The sequence below is a fragment of the Erpetoichthys calabaricus genome, chromosome 7, assembly GCF_900747795.2.
Source record: "Erpetoichthys calabaricus chromosome 7, fErpCal1.3, whole genome shotgun sequence".
Lineage (NCBI taxonomy): Eukaryota > Metazoa > Chordata > Cladistia > Polypteriformes > Polypteridae > Erpetoichthys > Erpetoichthys calabaricus.
In genome coordinates, this window is record NC_041400.2 from 108602126 (window position 1) to 108621660 (window position 19535).

General features: G+C 35.6%; 1 protein-coding gene across 2 annotated transcripts in view; it reads right to left on the reverse strand.

Moving 5' to 3' along the window:
- The window catches only part of sncaip (synuclein, alpha interacting protein), a 250325-nt gene that overhangs the window by 56496 nt on the left and 174294 nt on the right, over positions 1–19535 (reverse strand). For both annotated transcript variants that reach the window (XM_028805251.2, XM_028805252.2), the window contains exon 4: positions 12793–12865. In XM_028805251.2, coding sequence (XP_028661084.2) covers positions 12793–12865 — 73 coding nt within the window. The remainder of the gene's footprint in view (positions 1–12792; positions 12866–19535) is intronic.

Genomic DNA, 19535 nt, shown 5'->3' on the forward strand with positions numbered 1-19535 from the left:
TTATTGCAGATTTGTTACCATAATGGTTCTTACAATAAAGGTTTGCTCCAATCACTACTGTGTTGTTATAAGGAAATGCTATTACAGTTTGATGTATTTGTGCTTAAAATGTTTCTTCCAAAACTATTTTCCTTGAAAATGAGTGATTTTAAAATTAAATAACACATTAAAAAATGCTGGTACCACTTAGCAGATTCAGTGAATTAATTCTGCACACACGTGACCAAAGCCAGCCTTTCCTCTACACATATGACACTATGCTTGGGGCCCATGATTGATGGACTGATTAGGCTCACCTAATGGTGTTATTGCTGTTTCATGAGCACCAGATTAACATCTTTGACAGCCACTTGTTATGATAATTTTCCATTAATGAGCAGAGAGATGGATTCAAGTCAACACTAGTTATAGAATAGAAAAAAATGAAAGTATGAAGAAGCAGCTCATGCTTCGCTTGCAGATATAGATAGATAGATAGATAGATAGATAGATAGATAGATAGATAGATAGATAGATAGATAGATAGATACTTTATTAATCCCAAGGGGAAATTCACAAATATGTTTACAAATCTAAATTTTTGTGACTTCCAGTAAGCTGGCTAATGGTACATCAGTTGCCACTACAGTAAAGCTAGTGGTTTACTGGAGTAACATTGGAGTAGTGTTAGCATTATGTGTAATAAGTTAGATTTTGGGTGTTTAACAGATATTATCTGCTGTTACAGTACCTAGCTAATAAATGGTTGAGGATTATTTATTTCTACCATATAGACCTCAGGACCTGTAGAAGCTACTAATGTCAGTCAACATATTAAGTGCTCAGAGTGTTGCTGCATTGAGGATATGTTTGTAAATTTCACCAACACACAGGCTCTCTTGCTTACTAGTTATTTATTATGTAATTACTTAACTCTGTGCTATGTACTTTTTTGTTTATTTATTATTTATTTATATATGTTTTGTTTAAATTTAAGCTGTAATAAGAAATACTAATGTAATGGATTTAAGGAAGGGCAGGTTGGAAAGTTTTGATGCTCAAGAAGAAGATTCCACTTAGAGTCCCAATTTGGTAAGGAACTGCAGTGCACATGACAAACATAAAAGCTGCATTCTTTTTAGCTTCTCCTAGATTAATGGAGCAAGCACATAATGAGAAAAGACTGGATGACATGTATTATTAATAAAGCACAGTTTATTGTACTGAGTCATTTTCTGTGTCAACCTCTGTGACAAAAATTAAAGAATGAAATACAACAGCTGTAATGAGGAGAAAAAAAATCTTTTTCTTCCCTGTGCAATCATAAGTGATACAAATACAATAGGCATATGAATAATTCTTTATTCAAGCACATGTATTCCAACAAAAGGTTGCAGGGAGCCAGAGCCTATCTTGGCAGCAAAATAAGAACCAGCCTTACATGTGGTTCTAGACAACCACTGGACACATGAAACTTTAATCTAAATTGCGGAGATCAGAAGAAAGTAGAGTGCCCAAAGGAAAAACAATGTGGACAAAGAAAGAACAGGCAAACTACATAGCAACAATAACTTGGACATGAAAGCAAGCCTTTATTATTAATATCAATGTATTAAGCCCTCTGGAAAAATAAATATTATATTTAGATGGCAGTGAAGTTTAATCAAAACTGTTGCTCTGTGTATTAATAAGCTTTGTACTCTTTTGCATGACTTGTTTAATAAATATTATTCTTTCATACACAATATATATTTTATTTCTACTTATTATTATTATTATTATTATGCTACATTGCTTGCTTTTCTTTTTATTATGCATGTTAGTTATTTGTTTACAGAGACTTCTAGTTAAAGGGGAGCAAAGCCCCTAGTTAAACACTGATTTGTGTATTCTGTCAAAACTATATTATCTTAAAGTTATAAAAAGAGTTACCATTTTAGAATGAATTGAATTGCAGCCCTCTGCAATCTTTCAACCTGTAAATGCTGAAAGTATGTGAAGAAGATGCAAGAAAACCCAGATCAGCTCACCTAACTGCTGCAGTTGTCCCAGCAGAGCCTGATGTGTATTGTACACTGATGATGATTTAATACAAGCTAATTATAAAATGGTTATGTTGTGATTGATTTTTTGTTGTTACAATGTTGTCATTGTGACTCCTAATTGGTACTCTAGGTGGTACTACCTTTCCACATTTCCCATCAATGAATGTGCTCCATTCATGGAGTAACACTCCCACACAGTGACCAGTATTGATCTTTGTATAAATTAATCAAGAAAAAATGAGTTAAATATGGAATTGTCTAAAACAGGATCATGAAATCTCTAGACAGCCAGAGTGGATGCAGATTTTCATTTTAGCCACTTTCGTAATTTGTAAGCAGTTACTACTGCTAATTCAGCAAAATTCTTTTGCCTTCATTTTAATTCACTTGCTTTATTGTTTTTTACTTTCTCATATACAAAGTATAGGGAAAGTATTGGAATCCTCCAAAAATTTCATTTAAAGATTGTGATGAATCTTGACATTTTAGACCTCCCTGACATTCTCGTATATGAAGTCTAGGGAAAGTATTGGAATCCTCCAAAAATTCCATTCCGAGATTTTGATTAATCTCGACGTTTTTGACCTCCCTGAGTCAGAAAATACCATTTTTGGAATTATTCCTGTATGTGTGTCTGTGGGTGTGTAAACACGATCACTTGAGTACTCTTTCACTTAGGTCAACCAAATTTTGCATACAAGTATTAGGTACAAAACATAGATTTCTATCAACTTTTGGGCTATTTTCGTTAATTGGAAGTGGTACTTTACCTATTTATTATTATTCATGCAGCTTCAGAGTTTGATTTATTCAACTTTACTTTTTATAATAATAATTCAATATATTATTAATTTGGTTTGTTGCTGATGATTCTTTAACGAACATAATATAAAAATAAAATCATTGTCTTGCGGTTTACTCCTCAAATATCCATCCCCATATATGAATATACAAGAAAGTCTAGGGGAGACCACTCCTGATTTTTTCTTACAATAAAGAGATGCAAGACAAGTTAAAAGATGATCTGCTAACTCAGAGGTCTCTAAATGTCCTGGTGGGTCTGCATTTTCACTCCAATCAGCCTCCATTTAGCTGTTAATGAGACCTGCTATTTAAATCTATAGCTTGTTAGTGTTCCCTAGTGATGGGTGAACAAAGCCACATGAAACTTTTGAGGCTTCAGTCCTGACGGTGCCAGAAAAAGAGGAGTAGTTTTAAAAATAGTGACATCTGATGGTTTTAAGAAATTATAGCAGCCAAGACAGTGAGACAGTGAAAGAAATAAACAACTATTTGTTCAGTCCATCAAGTGCATTAAAACCTCAAGGACTCTCAGTGTTCTTATTTGATCTTATGATAATCATGTTGTCATTAAAATGTTGAAATAAATATTCATGTTAGTATGTACAACAATTTTCTACAATAAAAAATGTTTAAACATGTTGTCCTAAAGCAAACTTTATGAATACATTATAAACCACCACTGATTCATAATTATGTGACAACTTTTCCATCTAAGGGTTTTTTAAAATATTAATATTTTTCCACCAGTGTTTGGGGAATATTAGAACTAAGGGGCAAAGAGAATCATATTCAGTTAGGAATGTGCTTGTGCGACAGGGCAAAGTGAAAGAAGCAGTGTATAAGGGGGATAGGGAATGTGCCTATAGTACTAATGACGTATGTAAGCTCCACAACAGAAGAATACTAAAGTATTTGACTTACTGTATAGTCAGACACTACGTCAAAATGTTCTCACACTCTAGATCACTTTTTTCAGTTCTAGAGTCCATATTTAGTTCAACATCAAAAGTAGCATTTTCACATCTTGTTTTATAGTATATAGGAAAGTGCAAAACTTTATAGCACTCAGACCCTACCTGGTGTTACAGCAACACCAGTAACCTGGTAATGGGACTTTGGTACAAGTTTTGATACGTTGTTTTGACACAGTGTGCTACTCTAAACCACATGCGCGCTTCAAAGCCTCTGCATCAAACATCCCATCACTACTGCTGTCATTCTGCCATACCTGTCATTTCCAAAAATGTTCGATTTTCTGATGTTAACATCTAAATGCTGGTTTGACCAGAGAAGATCGATGGATCATTATTTCTCAGACCTTCAGTTTTTATATCTTTATAGAAACAAATACTATATGAAAGACACCGGTGCAAATGGGATCAAAGTTAGCCTAGTCATCTGTTTGCTCACTTTGCATCTCATTATTGTTTAGCTGCTATTTAAAGAAAAAATGAAACAGTTAAAATGTAAGGTAATTAAAGTAAAGGCAGCACAAAATGTTCCGTTAGCACTAGTAACAGGTTACTACTAGAAAAAATAGAGGTCGGAATGAAAACCTGCAACCACTGCAGCCATCCAGGAACTGAGTTTGACACCGCTGGTTTAAAAATATCAAACTGTTAAAATGCAAATAACATAATGTTTAAGGTCATTGGGATGGACACAAGTGCATTACAGAAACACAAATATGGCACACCAAGGAATTTCAAACAGATGGGCTAACAACGTCAAGCTGAGATGTATCGATCAATCGTAAAATCAGAAAATAAGACTTTTCAATGCAAGATTTCCCAATTAGTAACATCTGGCAGGTTTTATGCTAAAAATATGAAGCACATTTAGATGTTGTCATCTTTCTATAGGAAAATAAGCTAAGTAAATGCTCCAGGGCAGTGCTGCAGCAAATAATGAAAGAAACAGAAAATTGTTATCATGAAATGGGCTTTCTTACTCTGTCATGCTGCCTAAATGCCACATATATGTTCAACCAAACTATTAAACCAAATTGACACATTAGACAAAATATGTTAAAAGTCAATGGACATTACGAGTAATAGACAATGCAAACATTTGAGATCAATTAAACAGATGATCTGGATCTGGATCTTGCCTTTAAGTATATAACTCTCAATAACCAATAACATAAACATCAGCAGCAAGTTTCTCTGCTAAAGCCTGTTAGTCTGATCTAGAATTTCATCTGAGGAGTGGGAGAGTCTGAGTGGGAGTAATTTGGGGCTTAAAGCAGCAGTCAAGCAAGGCACCGCTTGTTTAAGAAACCCTGCTGTTTTGTCTTGGTAGAGTAATATATATTGCTCTACTTTCCCCTATTGTATTATTAATATGTAGCCTTAGAATGCCTAATCTCACAGACTTACCACTGTTTATAAGGTATTATTGTATATAACTTATCCCCACCTTCCCTTCTATATCTATAACTTCAGGCAATTAGATGTAGTAAAAAGACAAGCAGAAGTTAAGTTACACATAAAATAATGTATTACTGATAATATTCATAAATAATAACAAAATGCAAAGTACATTTGAATATTGGCAACCATACAACCTGATTAAATGGTGATATGTAGTTCAGGTGGCACACAGACTTCTAGTTACTTAAATGTCTCTAGTTAAGGCATCATTGCTGCTCAGCTTTCAGCCACATGTCTGTTCAAAATGGCTGCTGAGCTGTGCTGTTCATTGTGTTCTCTTCATCATCACAGGTTAGCAAGAGAGATGCTTCTTCATCATATGTTGGTTGGTAAGAGAGAGAGTGTGAGGTTAAACACATACATTTATTGATGTTCTGTCCAACCCCTACAGCCAATAGGACATCATGGTATTTAAAGGCCTCTGAGACAAGCCAATTCTAAACAGCCATACCTCAAACCAATGGGGGAATAGAACATCTTAACACCTGCCCCCAAACCATATGTTAAGGTACACCTTAGCCTATTTGCGGGGGGTAGAAATGACTTTAGCAAAGAAATACTCGGCAAACTGGTTTAAAACACATCCCCCAAATCCTGTCGTAAAATTCAAAAAGCACCCATTCCTAAGGGGGAGGGTAAACACTAAATTACATTCCTTTGCCTAAATTACAAATAAAGACATGCAAAACATTTATCAAGTTATATGTAAAATCTCACATCACAACACCTGCCAATAGATACTGTATGTGATAAGCTCTTCCCAGATGTGGTTCAAGTGGAGACTACAAGTTAAGCAAAACTCCGATCAGCACTTCATAGCATCTACTGTAGAACATTATATAAATATGCACTTTCAAATCTAAGGCACATCTTTAAGAGAGGTTAAACTTGGATTCATTAGGACCCCAAATGCCTCCCCAACCCTTAATCACAGAATTACACCATGATAGAACTCATTGTGCTAGATGAGATGACCTTTTCAAAACCAGAGAATCACAGATTCTATAACTTAATTTAAAAAAAATAGATACAAAGCATGTTTTTCCAAGAAGAAGTTTCAGATTTGATTTGGCACTACTAGAAACATTATGTCATGCTTTATAATGATACATTTTATCATTCAAAGGTGAGACTTAAGACTTAAAGATACAGTGGAAAAATGTTTTGAAGCACTTTCGGATTTATGAAAAAAATCTGCATTTTTTGGAAAAAATAAATATGTATTGGTATATCCCTATTGCAATTTGTACCTAGCAAGTGATTGTGTTTTTATCATTGCTTAGGTTAAGACTTTGGTGTAGTAGGCATACCAGCCTAACAGCATGGCTTTAGGGTGTGAGTAAAATCATGCAAAGATGGACAGTCCTGTACACAGACAGAACCCCACATGTAATGAAGAGGCAACTTAACTCTATAACATTGTTCCTCCAGTTTTAAAAGGTGCTACATAAATATTGAGTAAATGACATAATTAAAATACATATTGAACAAGCAAGGAAAGGAGTCCAACAAATCAGTCTGACTGAAAAGTGAATTGTTAGTATAGGCTAAAAATAATTTACAACCAAATACTGCCACAATATCGAAGGTTAAATAAGTATAAATTTCAGTAAACATCCATTTGCAGGGAAACAGTTCAAATGTAGAAATTGAGACACAGGATTTATAAAGTGAGTTCATGTAATCTGCTTGTGAAAGGTGTTCAGAGTACCATTCAGGAAGTGAGCTGAAGGCAGATATTGACCAAAGGGTGGTGCTGTTGTACAATTTTAGTCCACGTCGGTAGCAGGGAGAGCCCCAGGAACTTTACATAACAGTACAATGAATACTTTATGCTATAGAAACTAAGTTAGGAAACATGTTTCATATTTATATAAATTAGGCATGTGTTTGACGGCTTTGTCTACTGTATATTGATTGATTGAGCCTTCTTTCAAAGACCCACATTTTCTTTACCATAACTGTCAATGCTTGTTACATTGAGGAAGTATAATGAGCGCTTTTATGTTAATCTCAATCAACATCTTACAGTCTGAATAATTATTATGGAATAAGTTGAACAAAACAGACACACACATTCAGTTTTAGAACCAACTGGAGATGAAATTAATTCAATCTTGAGTATGAAGTATACCCTTGCATTTCCTTTTAACATACATAAAGCAGAAACTAAATAATAAGTAACAGATACCCAGATGACCTTTAACAATAAAAATTAATATCATTCCCATTTAACCATATTCTGAATCCACTCACAAAATTATAGAGTAGCAGATCCCAACATGAAAGGAATGCCAGTTAGTCACAAAGCACACTTATACATTTAATTTTGCGGAACCCACTCAAAAGTCTATAAATCAATCTGTACTTCAAGCTAGAGAAAATCAGACAAAAGCTGACTGGGCTAGGACTCAAGCTAATTTCTTGGGTCACCCATCACTACAAATTAGCAATATGCTATCTGAACTCATCTACTCTTTTACATATCGGGCATAGGGCGGACTACAGGATTCCCTAGATGGAATGCTAGGTCTTTCCAGAACACACTTGCATAAACAGAACCAGTTTAGACTTACCAATCAAAATAACATTCATGCATTTACAATGTGAGAGGAAACCATAAATTATGCCTATGCTGGGAATTGAATTTTTGCCCCCCGGCTTACAGTGCTAACTATTGTGTCAGCGTGCCAATTCTTTTTCTTCTACCCTTTATCCCATTACAAGATCAAGGGTTGTTGAGGCCTGGGCTCATTGAAACTGCCACTCCAACAAGAAATGTACACATCCATGCCCTGCCAATCACTTGTAAAAGACTATTTTATTATTGACAATCAACATAAGCCACAGCTCTTTGGGATGTGGACGGAATCCAAAGTACCCAACAAAACTCACACAAATGCGAGGAGCAAATCCAACTCCACAGAGAGACGGTGACCAGCTGGGATTCTAACCCACGTCCCTTTATTTGTGAGATGCAGTGTTAACCATTGTGCCAGCCAAAACATTGTTATACTCTGTGGTATTTTATTTGACTATTAAGACAGGTTGGTAAAAAATGAAGAGCAGATAAAAATTCATTATAGTCCTTGAAGACTTAAATATATCAAGCCTGCATTGGAAATGTTCATTTACTGAAGAAACCACTTAATCATTTTTGCAGGCTTTTCACAAGAAGCCACAGCTATGTAAGATTCCCTTTAAAGCTAGAACTGTATTTCTTTTGGCCACTAGTAACATTAATAGCAGTCTGACATCTTCTTGGCACTCCAGCACTGTACTTTCTCCAAATCTGTGGTGTAGCTGCATTCCATTTTCTTATCTGAAAGGTGCAACTAAAAAGATTCATTTGTAACAATTCTCATCTCACCATTTAATTTTCTTCCATTTGACATCTGGACGATGACTGCTTGCCCTCACCAAAACCTTTCAGGCTTTCTTTCTTTGCCAAGTAAGCCTGATGCACAACGAAAAGCTCCCTGGGTTCAAAATCTCCTTGGAAGCAAAAAAATCTATGGAATAATAACTCCCCCAACCAAATTAATGAGCCCTTCAGTACGTCTACTAATCCCAAATGTTTAGCTAGTATCATTCGCCCTCAAAGCTTTATAGAGTCCTTGTTATGTTTCAGATTGTCTTCTAAACCCTTAGAGGTTCTTAAGCAGGCATAATTTGTATATTTGGCAGTCAGAAAAACAGTTCCGATCTCTCTCGTGCTGACATTCCTGGTGTCGGTGTTTGAAGGTTTTTGAGAGAATGCTTCCCCATATGAATTCTCCTTCTTGGATTTCCATTGGGCAATGAGGGATTTCATGCTTCTGCTTTCAGCACAGGCCATATTTATACAAAGTCTGGCAGTATTCCATAAAAGACTGTGCAGATGTGACTTGTTAAATGTGTCTGGCGAGTTTTTTTTTTGCAGTTGCTTGATATGTTTTTCCTCACATCAGTGTTAAATATTTAGCATCTTGAAATGGGCACCTTCATCAATTGGGGCCCTGCAGACTGAGAGGGCAGGGCCCAACAAGGACATTTGAGGACAGAGATGGAAGCCACTGACAAGGACGATATATGCTGTAATGCTAGTATAGGATAAGGACACTGCCTGGGGTGATCGGTTTTGTAGAATGTGCTGCATGACCTTGAAAAGTAAGAGATGAAACACCAATACCAAGTCACACAATTAGAGATGTCTTAAATGGAAAGAAGCAATATTCCTCCTGATAACCCTTGAGGGCATACTAAACATCTGTTTCGAGAGACACCTGATCCTTATATAATAGACATGGTGAAGCTAAAGAAGGCTTGCAGGAGATCAACAGACTTCAAAGTTCATTAAGGAAAGCACTTGGTCTTAATAAAGCAGGATTGGGACTGTATTGCTTTTTTAAAGGTTAAATACAGGAGAACTGGTCAGAGATCAGTAATCTCCCTTCAGCTCATTTTAGAGAAAGACGCCTTTCCTGTTAGAGGCAGTGGAGGACTTAGAGATGCAGTGATCTTAGAGGTCATTGGCTAGAAGTGGCACTCAGCACTTCTTCTTGACAAATAATTTTATTAATCTTTATAATGACACTTTAGTGTTACACTGGGTGGCACTGTTTACTGTTCTGAGTAGTGGCATGTGCAAGAACAATACGTAAAATACTAAGGAAATAAAAAAAAAGCATAATATGCATTTAAGTATATATGCAGGCTACAAAGAAAAAGAAGAGACCAACTCAATTCATTCCAATTTGTACAGTGCATGCTGAGTTGCTGTTGTTGAGAATAAAAACCAATTGGTGGAGTGGTGGCTCTGAGGCTAGGGATCTGCACTGGCAATCGGAAAGTTGCCGGTTCGAATGCCAAAAGGGACTCTGCTCTGTTGGGCCCTTGAGCAAGGCCCTTAACCTGCAATTGCTGAGCGCTTTGAGTAGTGAGAAAAGTGCTATATAAATGCAAAGAATTATTATTGAGGACATTGTGTTTGAGGGAGTAAATAATAAAATGGTGAGGCATTTCTGCAGATGTATGCTGAGGATACAGCAAGGAGAATACAATCTGTAAAAAAACAAAAGGAGACCAACTACAAACTGATACTATTGCTTAAATTTGTTTTAATTTTGGGCTTCATCCCAAGTTAAGCTAGCCCCAAACTCAAAAGGCATTGTTCTGGCCTCAGAAAGGAGGAAGAGAGAACATGCATTAGAAAGTTCCTGTGAATTTGAAAAAACAGCATGAGAAGGCAAGGTAGGACAAAGAGTAGCCCAAACATATTTTGCCTAGAAGGTAAAAATTAATAGCAAACCAATCAAGCAATTTCAAGAAAGTACCTTATAAACAAAGCAAGGGTCAAAGCCAGGAATAAAAATAATTATAAATAATAATAATATGAATATATAATAATAATAAATTAATCTAAAAATATAGTATAATAATAAATAAAAGATGTGCAAATCAAAAAAGGAATAGAAAAGCAAAAAAAAAAGCAATACCGAAATTGCAGTGCACCCGCAGCTTCTCTTAAATACTGTGGGGTTAGACCCCTAGCCATATCATTAGGCACAGTAGTCCTGCCCCATTAGGCTTCAACAAGGCGCAGGACATAGAACAAAGAAAACTTAGATGTACTGAATGAATGTGCAGTATATGAAGAAGGACCAGGACTTTTCTTGCAATGTTTCAAAGTTTGACTATAATTAAGAGTTAGGTAATTTAGGAATTCTGTTTAGAATATCATTTGGTTACTGGTAAGAGATAAGTACAATTACTGGTTTGAGTGCAAAGTTACACAAGCAGTTTCGTTTCTATTGGCAGAAGTGTAAATTAGTTTTATGAGCTCCGTAAGGTGAAGGTGGCTGTTTCAGAACGAAGAATCTAAGTTTTATTAGCCGCTTCATGAAAGGCAATAGCTGTCTTGGGGCAATATTTATGAGATCCTTGAGGACAGGATCACACCACACCTTAGATTAGCGTATTAAAATCAGACGATGAGCTGATCAGTGTCTTCTATCACCATCATGACTGAAGTAAACATGCAGTACAGAAGTTTAAGATGCTGAACAAAGCTGCCTGGAAGATTGAACATTTAGCATTACCAGGTTGTAAGAGGTGGATTGCTACATCTTGATTTTTCTTTGCTTTGGCATATATGATAATAGAGTATTTTAGCTGGCATCTCTATTTATTCTACTGCTGGATTGGCTCCAGCAGACCCCCGTGACCCTGTAGTTAGGATATAGTGGGTTGGATAATGGATGGATGGATGAGTATGTTCATTAGTTAGGTTAGTGGGTGTGGAGAAAGCTTTAATAGTATTAATACAGCATCATGATACAGAACAAAGCGCACACTGAATTGAACTCATACAGCAGAATAATATGGAATAAAGTGTGGGTACCATTAGAGGTCAGGTTAAAAGGGAATTAGACATTATACTGTGGGTGCACAAAATAAAATAATAATTATATATAAAAGTCAATGTACAGTATGTGTGTGTGTATGAATGTATGTTCCAGCATCACTTCTGAACAGCTGAAGCGATTTTCATGAAACTTGGTACACGTTTCTCATTGGTTGACTAAAAATACTGTAGGGTGAAATCAACCCTAACCCATCACCTTCTGGGTAGGGGTGGGGGGGGTGATCTTATGGTCTTGTATGCATGTTATAATCAGGTTGACAGTTGGAATGACAACCAGAGGGTGAACTGGAGGTGACTGCCAGAATTTTTAATGTTTGAGCTCCACCACACCCCTATTGCTTTTGAAATTAAATAGAGTTGGCCAGTTCCAAGTGTCAACTGGATGATAACATACATATAAGATCACAAGACAAGCACATTAGTGAGTTTTCATGGTTTGTTAATTTATTTTTATTTTTAAAGTTTTTTTTTTTTTTTTAATTATATCTTTCTCAAACAATTTACAAAAAAACAACACTTTATTTTCCTCCTGGGTATTTCAGCTAGTATGTTATTATAATGCAAAAATTACAAAATAATTAATAAACACAATATTAAATAAAATGCAGAAAAATAAAAACAAGAATATGGTCAATAATACAATATACAAAATTACATTTAAAGCATAACAAAAAGATTAAATAAACAAAGAACGCACTTGAGCCAAGGGAGGGTCCTTGGTTGAAATAACAGTAAAGTTGTACACTGCCATAGGGTTACAAACAGTTAATGCATGCATTACCATATATTTTGGAGAATTTCTTGGGCTCCCTAGTACAAGGCGTTGCTCTTTGCAACCCGCAGAATAACCACAGTATCCATTAGCATAATTTTTTTTCTATTTTTACATACCTTGGTGAACCAGTCTGCAAACAGATTGTGTGTTATTTTTATATGAATTTAAAAGTGATTTATCTTTCAGGCACATTGCTACATTCCTTATAACTATTTCACTATGGCAGTAGATAATATTCTTGTGCCATTTTTTTTTCTCCTAGGTTTTTTTAAAAGATACAATATACACCTAACTCAAAAATGTACTACAGTATAACTAAAACTTTTTGCAAATTTTGTATGTTTTTAGTACCTTGTCTTTCCTCATTCTGAGAGTCACATCTTCTGCACAGCTCCGGAATTGTCTTTAAAGATGTCACCGAATACTGCAAATCATAAGATAATAAAGGTTAATCCATTGTTGGGGCTCCAAATGTTCTCCAAGAACAGCATATAAAGATCTTTTTTGATTACAGAGCTGCTTTAGGTAAAATTTAGGAAAATGTCTACCTTAAGCTGAGTTTCCATTCAGCAATAGTAAAACAGAATTTCTGAATCTGTTACATATCACATGCCTGTGTAGTGGAGGTTAAGTTATCTTCTATTTACAGCCATCAGGTAATATTATTTTTTGGTTATTTTAATTCAATTGTAAGAGTAAAAAGCACAGGAATTTTTTGTTAAGTTCCTTTTAAGTAGGAAACAAAGCTATTGTAGAACTGAGTGGTAGTTAACACTGACACCCCTGCCATGTAAATGGAACCTTCCTAAAGAAGAAGGGCATGTTCATTTGGGTGTGCTCTGAATTCTGTAATGGTCACTGTGAGTTGAGGGTTTTTCTTTTAGTTTATTCTAGCATTTCGTTTGCTAATTTATTAATAATTATTGTTTTAATATTTAAATGTAAGTATATTTTTTTATTACAGGGCATGCAGGTGATAAGACCCTGTACATATTTTGCATTGCAGGTATTTTTTTTATTGAATCTTTTATAAGGTTTTTTAACTTCTGTAATGACCACTGTGAGGGTATGCACTTATTTTATATTGCAGCAAAAGAAACAGATGTGTTGGACAAAACCTTATTTGTGGCCTCTGCCTTTCATCTTTCACCTTATTCACAATGCAGAGGGCTACCTGGGATGGAGGCTACATCTGTCACTGTTCTGGCATCATACCAGTCTCCTATCATTTGCCTGTGTAAAGGTAAGGCCACAAGGGTGACAGATCTAGCTAAAAAGAATTGAAAGTTCTGAATATTGTAGAAGTGTCTTGGTTAATACACTCATTCAGTAGAGTGTGGGAGGTAGTGACAGTACCTCAAGACTGGCAGACTAGGGTGATTGTGCCCATTTCACAAGGGGCCCTCCTCTGAGAAAGCGTAGGCCAGGATACTAGATTATAAGCAACAGTCGAACATAAGGTCTAGTAGGAACAATTTGGATTCTGTCCAAGCTATGGGATATTGGACAAATGCTCTCTTATCTATCTATCTATCTATCTATCTATCTATCTATCTATCTATCTATCTATCTATCTATCTATCTATCTATCTATCTATCTATCTATCTATCTATCTATCTATCTATCTATCTATCTATCTATCTATCTATCTATCTATCTATCTATCTATCTATCTGTCTTGTTGCACAGATATTTAGCCCTCTAATCCTATCTATACATGTTTTGTGGACTTGAAGAAGGCTTATTTATGAATTCTCCATGGTATCGTGCTAGAAGTGCCAAAATAGTAAAAGTAATTGATGCCAAGGTCACGGTTACTCACCATTCATTCCCTGAATTAGTGTAATGAGTGAATGAATAAATCCTCAAAAATAAGTGACTTGTTTTCTGCTGTTTGGGAGGGAAGAAGTGCCCCCAAATAGGAGAAATAAAGCAGGTGAGATTTTACAAATGAAGATAGAAGTGTTTTTGTGATAAACAAATGAGCATAGGACCACAGTACTATTATGTCATTGATGATGGTGGCAGTGGTAAATTAGGACCTCAATTCCTGGTAAAAGATTTCATCTATGGTCTCATCTATGGTCACAAGCTTTGAGCAGAAACTGAAAGAATGACACTGTAAGAAAAAGCAGCTTAATTGTGTTTGTGTGCATGGTTGCCAAACTTACTCTACATGACAGTTTTGCAGTAGAATGGTGTAAAGCCTCTACTTTTCTGACCAAAAGGAAGCCACTGAGGTGGTTGTTACATCTACTGAAGATGCCCTGAGCACAACCCACAGGATTTGTAACAGTCACGGCCTGCTGGCAGAAGACACAGGGCATGTTGGAGAAATCTCTCTTTCTTTCTGTCTCTCTCTCAGCTGGACACTGAATGGCTTGGATTTTTGCAAAAGAAGCTGTAGAATGTTGCTGGCATTTGGCAGTGTATCATCACCACAACCATTTCCAGGAAAAGCGGATGAGATGCAATGAGATGATCAGTAAAACAATAATATAATTAGGGTTCTTTTTCTAATCATCTGCTAATGCTTATCTGTGTATATTGTTGTCTGCATTGTATATTGTATGGTATTTTGTGCACTGAATGACTGTGCTACTTATGTAGTCTTTGGTTGTCATAGTTTGATTCTTCTTTGTAATATGTTACTGACTGGATGTTTTATAAATGGCAAGTTAAATATTCACTATAAGTGATGATGCCACTGAATAAATCAGCAGGCCATTTAGTAAAACTCAACTTCAATAACTGACAAAGGTACACCTTAAAAGCCTGTTAAGCTAGCTTCTCAAAAACATCCATTGACTGAGTGAAATATATCAAGCCTGATAAAATATCAGTATATTACAATACTACACGTACTAAATGGATGATGTCAGCTACAATTGTAAGTTTGATTAAAGTAGTAATGTCTACTATTTTCCTTAAAAACATGATCATCTCTATAATTAAAATATCTCGGTAGCCAGAGTGTCAAGCCAGGAACAAACACCAGACAGCATAATAAACCTTCACAGGAAATACAGACATACAACCAGACTCACTCACACTTGGCCAATAACCTTACATGGATATCTTTGGGAAAACTGGAGCAGCCTGTGAAACCACAGAGACATGAGGGGATGATTCAAACTCCAGACAGAGTAATGGCTAAGCCAGACATTTAACTCTATTTTCTGTAGTTAAATAACATTGGTGCTAACCAGTATGGTACATCATGATACATTTCTATTTATCAATTTGGGCACCACAAAGAAACCTGTTCTAAATTGGGTGCCCACATACCCATGGTCACTCATACCAGACCGATTTAGAGTGGTCAATCAATCAATCAATCAATCAATCAATCAATCAATCAATCAATCTTTCAAATGTGAGAGGAAACCACAGCAATTACAGAATACATGTGGAGAACATGCAAACACCACACAGAAATGACCAGGCTTCAAACTAAACATCGTTTTCCAAAGATATGAAACAGTTGTTAGGACTAAAGTGTGTCTCAGAGTTGTGTGTATACAGACGAAGAAAAGAAGAGAAAATGCAGAAAATCAAAAATCATGTAAGTCATGAGAGTTAAATCATTAGCTTACATGGCATTTGCAAAAGCTAGCTTAAATACTAATGTTGACACTTTTAATATCTACAGAAAGTGTAATGCTTTGGCCTCTTTTTAAAATAAAGGGGAAAGGTTTAACAACCAAGAGCTATTTTGTTTGTATGAGGTAGCACTTACTGTAATACAATGTAAGTAAAGCTGTTATAAATTTGGCTAAGGTGGGACAGGCAAAACCCCTGTTTTCTGCATGGTAGATCACACAACACCAAAGAGTAGTTTGTCAGCAAGAGGAATTGCTACACATTGAGCATGGATGTCTTGTTTATAACTTTTTATCTGAGTGGTTACCAGTGGGTGGATCCACATTATTTTTAATAGTTTCACTTCTTGAAGGGTTTATTTGTGGTGAAAAGCATTAATGTTTGATAGGCTTCTGGATCCTATCAAACATTATAATGTACAGTATTTGGTGACTGTTATACAGTATGTGATAGGGGTTTTAATTTATACTATTGACATGTACCAGTTTGTAAGTTAATAATGCCTTGCAGGTTTAAATGGGCTTTTTGTAACTTTGTGATTTTGTTTTTACTATAGCTGATTAAATCTTGGAAGTAGTTTTAAAGATGAAGTCATCATTCTCTTTTGTGCTCTTCAATATTTTGACTGTTTGAGGGAAAAGGAAGGACTTCTTTTGTTTTTACATTACTCAATTAATTTGAAAGCTTGATTCTTTGTTCTAAATTTCTTTATCTCTCTTATAAATGTTATGCTTTGCCCACTACCTTGATTTACTGAGTGGTTCCTGCAAAGGAACATCCACAGAGGAAATGTGTTTAAATATACAGTGCATCCATCTTCATATTTTTTTTGCTTAGTGCAGTTTCTGCACATAAGGACTGTCCGCACCCTGCCAATACCTAACAAAAGGCAAGAACCAGCACCGGACAGTACACAGGTAGAGTATGCACACACACTCGTGTGTGGATCAAATTTATATTCACAATTTAAGCAAGCATATATAAAATAACTAGATGTTCCTGTAGCAGCCCACTTCAACAGCCATGGACACTATGAGAGGGACGTTAAAGTCACAGTGCTTATGGGCTTCTTCAGAAAACAGCAAGAGAGAAAAGAACGGGAAGTCAAAATTGGATACATTACAACATATGAGGATTGTTTGCATCTCTCGGACTGACACAGACAACCTGTCTACAGACCCACATTATATGGAAAAACTCATCAGAAACTTCAAAAGACTTTGTTGGACAGTTATCTTATCCAAAGATCTTGACCATACATTGTTCTCCTCTCTTGTTAAATGAATCTTAGCCTGAAGAGGTCTATTAATTTTTTACATTTCAGATGTCTCACTTAAAGGTTTTCCAATGTTGTTTCTTGTCCTAGTATGTACAGTATATAAACGCAGGGAACTCCAGTTTCTATATTACATCTTGCCTGAAGAAGGTGCCTGAGTTGCCTCAAAAGCTTGCATATTGTAATCATTTTAGTTAGCCAATAAAAGTTGTCATTTTGCTTGACTTCTCACTACATGTTTAAAAAGATTAAGTTTGGAACAATATAAAAATACAAAAAGTGTATGAATGTTCAGCATGTATGCATTTTACAGCTTAGAGTTACATGCACTTAGAATTGGGACCTCCCTCACTGGATCCTTCCTACTGAGAGTAAAATAAAGCTCACCAGTCAGTGTTCACCTTTGTCACTCTGTTTCTGGTAATACAGTTTAATCAACTGTAGTTCATTCTTACATAGTGCTTTTCTCATATTCACATATTTCAATCATCAAAGGTTAAGTAAATGAAACGTGTGGATTTTGAAGTTCAACTGAATTACCTACTACTGTACATTATGAAAAGCACATATCTCCTCTACATACTTTTTTATTGCCTGAGACAACAGTATTGCAATGTTACCGTTTCCTAGTTTAATATTTTCTTCAGTAAAACCAACTTATTTTTAAAATTTAAAACACTTGGATTAATCACTGCTGCTCACAGGAAAGCTTGTGATTAACTGATGAACTGTGTAATCACCACAACTTCTGGTCCAAGCTTTGGTCTTGTCATGTCTAGATTACTGCAACTCATGACTAGCTGGAAGACCCAAATGCACCATTAAGCCACTGCAAATGGTCCTAAATGCAGTTGCCTGTCGTGTATTGAATCAGCCAAGCCAGGTCACTCCTCTCTTCAGGTTGCTACAATGGCTCTCTTTAGTAGCACGTTTTAAATTCTAAAGTGGTCAATGGGTCAGCACCTGTGTGTATGGAGACATTGGTGAGGTGCTATGCTCCTACTCACCCATTCAGGTCTACCAGTGAATAGCGTCTGGTGATGCCACCTCTGTGTGGTATCTAATCTCAATCCAGGTTGTTTTCATATGTAGCCCCTAGCTGGTGGGTGAGCAAGCTACCAACCTCCATCTTGACTGCTGAATGTGTTTGAGAAGTGATTGAAAACCCATCTGTTCTGTGAAAATGTAATTGTTAATGAATGAACTGTTAATGTCAGATTATTAATAAATGTTTTTAACTATTTGGATATGTGTCATATTGTTAAGTCACTTTTTTGTTATTCCATCTTCACAACTCTTCACTTGTGGTGATCAACTTTTGTAACATACTGTATGTATCCTGCTGCACTTATTCAAAACAATCCCTAGACTGATGTTACTCGATTATGTTGACCTCCTTTGTAAGCCGCTATGGATAAAAGATCTGCTGAGGAGATAAATGTAATTATTGTTTAATTTTTTGCCAAAACTACTATACAAGAATAATAGACCCATAGACATGACGTAGATGTACTATACATTACACAAGCATAAAGACTGAAATATTTTTGTTTTATTAAATGATTCTTTGAGTTGTATTTTATATATATTGTAAATATACAGCCTGATTAGTTTTCTTAATAAAAGAATAAAGAAAAAAAAAACATAAATTGAGGTGAAAAATTGACATGAATTTTACTGGTACCAGTGCTAATTTGTAGTATCATGGGCTGGGCAAATACTACATCTTTATATTTCCTAACGTAATTTCCACTGTTGATATATTTTAACTTGAAAACAGTAATTATACAATGCAGTTTATTATTATCCATCCATCCATCCATTTTCCAACCCGCTGAATCCGAACACAGGGTCACGGGGGTCTGCTGGAGCCAATCCCAGCCAACACAGGGCACAAGGCAGGAAACAATCCTGGGCAGGGTGCCAACCCACCGCAGGTTTATTATTATTAATAACCAATAAATAATAATATTAACAAAGTACGGCATTTATTTACCCAAAATGAACAATTAATTACAGAACTACAGGAAAATAGCATAAAATATTTAGATGAAAAATATGCATTTAAAACAAATATTTGAAATGTATACATAAACATTGTGTTTTTTTTTTAAAAAGAAAGTTATTTGCAATAAATTGTCTTGTGCAATTAATTGTCTTCTCAGAATGTGCAATATTAATTTAAGGTGCAACACTCTGCACTCTAGTTTCATA